This window comes from Pinus tabuliformis, chromosome J (genome assembly GCF_031772625.1).
Source record: "Pinus tabuliformis cultivar Carrire ecotype Pingquan chromosome J, CPIR1, whole genome shotgun sequence".
Lineage (NCBI taxonomy): Eukaryota > Viridiplantae > Streptophyta > Pinopsida > Pinales > Pinaceae > Pinus > Pinus tabuliformis.
Genome location: NC_142295.1, coordinates 1,518,735,156 through 1,518,740,978, shown reverse-complemented (window position 1 = coordinate 1,518,740,978; position 5,823 = coordinate 1,518,735,156). Strand labels below are relative to the sequence as shown.

General features: G+C 32.1%; 1 protein-coding gene across 1 annotated transcript; it reads left to right on the top strand.

The window, feature by feature from the left end:
* The first annotated feature begins 1,534 nt into the window (after positions 1-1,534).
* On the top strand, positions 1,535-5,039 carry LOC149233269 (putative anthocyanidin reductase). The gene is made up of 5 exons (XM_089379714.1): positions 1,535-1,864; positions 2,276-2,445; positions 2,529-2,729; positions 3,829-4,202; positions 4,574-5,039. The coding sequence occupies exons 1-5, from the start codon at positions 1,723-1,725 to the stop codon at positions 4,713-4,715; spliced, it is 1,029 nt and encodes a 342-aa protein (XP_089235840.1). The 5' UTR covers positions 1,535-1,722; the 3' UTR covers positions 4,716-5,039.
* The last annotated feature ends 784 nt before the right edge of the window (positions 5,040-5,823 follow it).

Genomic DNA, 5,823 nt, shown 5'->3' with positions numbered 1-5,823 from the left:
TTATTGCCTTGGGTTCATAATCCCTTAGGGTTTTAGTATTAATCCCTTGGGTTTATTATTAACTTGGGTTTATAATATCAATCATGGTTAGCTTTATTAATCTCTTGTGTTTGTAATATCGATCCCTTGCACTTCTTGATCCCTTAGGTTTTTAATATTTATCCCTTGGGTTCACTAATTCCTTGGGTTTATAATATTAAGCTATTGGGTTTATTAGTTCCTTGAGTTTATAATATTAATAAGCCCTTCGGTTTATTATTCCTGTGAGTTCATCAACAAACCCAAAGAATCAATATTATTATTATAATATTATTATCCATTATTATTATTATTATTATTATTATCATTATTATTATTAATTAATATTACTATTATTATTATGAGTTAATATTATTATTATTATAACAATAATATTAATAAATTATTATTAAAATATGATGAAATAAAATATTTCAATTCGAATTATTCTTAATAGCTAGTTTTCAACTAAATATAATTTATTTAATATGAATAAGTCAACCCTATCAAATAATATTATATAAATTAATTATTTTTAGATAATATTATTATATAAATTGATATCAATAAATAATTAATTTATAATATCGAAATAAAATACTTAATTATTACATAACAACTAGTTTCTAACTAAATATTGAATAATTTAAAAGACACCTCCTTATCACTTATTCTTAAATAATATTTTACTTTCCTCACTAACGAATTTACCAACGACTAATTTTCAACGGCTAACTGTGGGCAATGATGCATCCATGCTATTTATTCCTTCAGATCGATTGTTTTCTCACCTTGTACTTAGATGAACCACATTAGTTGGTTTGAAACGTAGACCAAATCCTAACGTTGTGATTAGCCGAAAAACTTATATCTACACTATTATTATAATATTAATATAATAATCATAAATATATAAGAATATGGTTGTTATTATTTATATAGTTATTAATAATCATAAATGGTTGGTCATTAAAAAATACATATAACAATTAACAATTTCCTTATCACAATTGTAATTATTATTGGATCATAGTTGTTATTCTGAGTTAATATTATTATTATAATATTACTATAATAATATATATAAATATCTAAAAATATGATTGTTATTATTTATATAATTATTAATAATCATAAATAATTAGTGTTTAAAAAAATACATATCATTGATATAAATCTATCCGAATATATCAACTGCATTGTAAATGTGGTTGTGCTAACATCACATAATATTGATAATATTAAAAATATTATTATATTAAAAATTACCATAACTAAATAACTTGAAAACTTGACTGATCACTTATGATTTTTTCAGCCTGACATGACATGACTTGACAGGATACCCTGTCACAAACTGCAGAAACCGGTTTAGGCAGGTGGACCACAATTTTAAAATATTATTATAATATCAAATTTAATTTGAAATGGATGTTAAGGTTCACTGTCAACCACAATTTTCTTGAATCCCCGTTAAAGTCCAATTCACCGTGAAAATGAAAGTTCTTTAATGGTGTACCATGTTCATCACTGGAGTACCAGATCAAAGCAAGCCCTATCCTACTTCCCATATTGATTGCCATCTACCTTTCTCAGATCACGCTCTCACCTTCCTCCGGGCATTCAGGTTTCTCTTCTATAAATTCACAGAGCGTCCAGTTATTTCCCATCCGTCGTCTCTGAAGCCTTCCATTCCTTCTGAAAATGGCTGCAACGATTGTAAATGGTCAGGACTGCAAGGGAACCACTGTCTGTGTGACGGGAGCTGCAGGTTTCGTGGCCTCCTGGCTCGTAAAGCTGTTAATCGACAAGGGCTACACTGTCCACGCTACAGTGCGCGATCCAGGTAAATTGAATCTGGTAATCAATAAAAAAAATATTTAACCACAGATTGGATACAAATATGCTACAAATTCCATGCATTACATTTTGGAGTGAATAATGTTGTTTAAAGATTTTTCCTAAATTGAATCATTTTAGAATCTGTATCGTTTGTCTCATCAAATTTGGGGAAAAATATTATTTGACTCTTTTGCTCTCCTGTTCCTATCTTTTTAGGAACTTTGAAACGTGAGAAAAATTTGCTTTGCAATCAGAAGACTTTCAAAATTCCAAAGCTTTTCTATTATTCTTCAGCTTGATTTCCTCTTATTCAAGAAGCTTCATTCCCAAATTACAGCGATCTTCGTAGGCTTAAAATAATTCAAGGCCTTTAAACGAAATTCACTAATTAATCAAAACCCTCGGATGGACACAGACAATGAAGCAAAGGTGCGCCATCTCCTGGACATTCCTGGAGCCGCGGAGAGGCTCAAGCTCTTCAGAGCGGAGCTGTCGGAAGACGGCAGTTTCGACGCCGCTGTCGCCGGCTGCCGCGGTGTTTTTCATCTCGCCACTCCGATCGATTTCGCACCCAAAGATCCCGAGGTAACTAGCCAGATTAAGTAGCGTTTTCTATTTTCTCTTCGTCTGAGGTTAGTATTTGACATACTGAAATTGCTGCTGCGCAGAATGATGTGATCAAGCCGGCCATCAACGGAACCCTGAATGTTCTCAAGTCCTGCACGAAGGCCACAACCGTGAAGCGCGTGGTTGTCACATCGTCGGCGGCCACGGTTTCCGTCAACGAGTCGGCTGAGGAGAATCAGTACATCGACGAATCCTGCTGGACTGACGTGGATTTCCTCCAGACTAAGAAGCCCCCTACTTGGGTAGTTATCTACCGTACCCTGTTTCATCTCCTTTTTACTTAACTAGCTAGCAGAGCTACCCTATTTTATCTCCTTTTTACTTAACTAGCTAGCACAGCTAAAATAACTTAGGGAGTTGTTTTTAACATCATCTTCCTTTTTTTTTTTTCGTGCTAAAATAACTTAGGGAGTTGTTTTTAACATCATCTTCCTTTTTTTTTTTTTTCGTGCTGAAATTTATTTGAAAAATTTGAGATGAAATCTGATTTATGTTATTTAAAATATATGGATTCAATACTTTGAAAAACCCTTAAAGCACTTTGATTGTGCAGGAGTTACTCATCAAACTTGTGATTTCAGTAAATTCCTGTCTGATTTTAGAGAAATTCGACGGGAAAACCCCACCTGAAAAGCTTCCAAAAGTCTCACTAAAAGCTGATAAATGTACATAGTGGTGTATAAGAAAGACTTTGTCTACCAAGCCACAATTTTCTCTGTACAGTGAAATTCTCACGTGAATCTGGTGAATTTCTTTTCAATTGTCTAAATGGTTTTTTTAACAGTGGAAATGGATTCAGCCTTATCAAAAAACCTTTTGGAATAACCAAAATCCTGAAGCTTAATAGCTTTAATCCAAAAATTTCTGTCAGATTTTTTGAAAATTTGCTTCTATTGTTTTCCGGTTAAAAATAGAATACTAAATAGTCAGAAAACCTATCACAACTCGGTTGTCAAACTAATAGTGAATAAAATACTAAATAATGAGAAAACTTATCACAACTCAGCGATCAAACTAATGATAAAAACACTGATCACTGGTTACTATCTACAAATATAAATTGAGTCATCAATTTTATTAAAAAAACTAGACTCTATGTAATTAAAAATTAAAAAAATATTTCTTTAAATTTTATTTTATCTTAAAAAATTAGATTTTTACAAAATTATTGTGATTGCTATATATGTATTATATTTATGTTGGATGATGGAAATGTTTTCTATTTAAATTTAATTTCCGCAAATATCCATCTAAATTTAATTTCCGAAAGTAACATGATAAACGGCGTATCGTTCTAAATTTAATTTTCGCCTGATAATTGTTAATGTTGAAATGGTGCAGCCATATCCAGTTTCCAAGACTCTTGCAGAGCAAGCCGCGCTGAAATACGGAAAAGAGCAGGGTCTGGATGTGGCGACTATTATCCCAGTTCTGGTGGTGGGGCCTTCCATAACACCCAGCGTGCCATCCAGCGTCCAGCTGGCGCTGTCCTTCCTCACGGGCAACCCCCACACCTTGCAGGCTATCAAGGGCATGCAATTGGTGTCCGGTTCCGTCTCATTGGTACACGTGGACGATGTATGCCGTGCCCAAATTTTTTTAATGGAGAACACCTCTGCTGAGGGCCGCCACATCTGCTGCCGCATCAACACCTCGGTCCCGCAACTGGCCGAATACTTATCCAAACGCTATCCGCAGTACAATGTCCCAACCCAGTGAGTATCAATATTCGTATAGTATTTGGAGTTGATTCTAGTGTGAATTTTTTATTTTTTTGGTGTTAGAATTTAACAGAAAAATTTGAAGTGAAATTTTAATTTGTGTTATTTAAATTAATTTTTTATTATATATAAATTTTATATATTGAAAATCTTTTTAATTGTATATATAAATTAGTATATTGAAAAAATTCTAAAATATTTAAATATATTTGTTGTTGTAATAAGCTAATTTGTTTAACCATATATATTTAGCTATTTAGTTTTTTTTTAATAAAATAACCTACTTTTTTTTTACAGTTTTAACCTTTTTTTTTTATTAATTTTTTTCGTATATTGAATAATAAATTGATTATGTGTACGTGCAGGTTTGAGGATGTGCCACCAAACCCTAAAGTGAACATTTCGTCAAAGAAATTGGTGGAAAGCGGTTTCCGCTTTAAATTTGGCATGGACGAAATCTACGATGACGCCGTAGAATACTTCAAGACCAAGGGCTTGCTTAACTAGCTGGCCGCCAAACGAAACAGACGTGTTGGTTTGACTGGTGGGATTAATACCACCTTCTGTGTTTGGCGGTATTTGCAGCACAAACCTTTACTTCAAGCTATGACGTTGCTCCCCCGGATGAGATGACGACATGTTTCCCATCGCCTTTTTATTTTTATTTTTCTTTTATTCCTTCAATGTGACGTCGCAATTGCAAACCCTACGTTTCTGCCATGTCCATGAAGGCAATCAGATTCTAGGCTGCAAAATTACGAATATGCATTTAACCTAACAGGATAATATATGTAATTGTTACGATATGTTTAGCGTTTTTCTTTATATCTATCATCCGGTGCCGTGTATGTCTTCAAGGTCCTTTTGAGGGCCCTTCTTACTTTTCGACTTCTTTTCACAATGAAAAGTTTAAAAAAGTAGTGTTTTTATAACCTTAAATTAAATATATATTTAAAACTAAATTTTAAAGAAAGCATTGTTTTTTAATCATTTTATTATTTTAAAATTTAATTAATACTTAAATAAATAAATTGAAATTTCAATAATAAAAATAATGTTGTGTAATTTCAAATATGACTTTTAGTATTTTTTTTTTTTAATAAGAAGGATTATATCAGTCTGAAAAGATACGGGTTTGTCCTTAGGAAGCTAGGCCAATAGCATAGATATAAAGTTTTTAAATTTTCTATTCTTGCTTTGCTAATAAAAAAAATTAAATTATAGTTATGTTAAAATATTTATATGGATAGAGTTAAGGAGCTGATAAACCAAATTATATAATAAGCCAAAATGAAAAGCTAAATATTCTCACTAGTGTAACAATTGGTTGAGTTTGTTGTTTGACATCAATTTTTATATGAGCAATTCGTGTTGGGTGTCTGCCAATGTTTTAAAAACCGGAATCGGTGATCGGATCGGTTCACCTAATGAATTGGGTTTCGAACTTGAACCAGTCGAACCGGGACTGGTCAAGTCTAAACAAACCTGTTTAAAAAAATACATTAAATAATTAATTTTTAATGAAAAAAAACTATTTTTAAGATTTAAAACCATGGACGCAAGCACATAGAAACAAAATATGCAAGGTTTTCTCATCTATATACCATGTAAAGGT

Excerpts from the sequence above, each read along its gene's own strand:
- LOC149233269 (XM_089379714.1), top strand. The coding sequence starts at position 1,723 with ATGGCTGCAACGATTGTAAATGGTCAGGACTGCAAGGGAACCACTGTC. Across the intron at positions 2,446-2,528 it reads TCGCACCCAAAGATCCCGAG|AATGATGTGATCAAGCCGGC; the intron begins GTAACTAGCCAG and ends GCTGCTGCGCAG. Across the intron at positions 2,730-3,828 it reads CTAAGAAGCCCCCTACTTGG|CCATATCCAGTTTCCAAGAC; the intron begins GTAGTTATCTAC and ends GAAATGGTGCAG.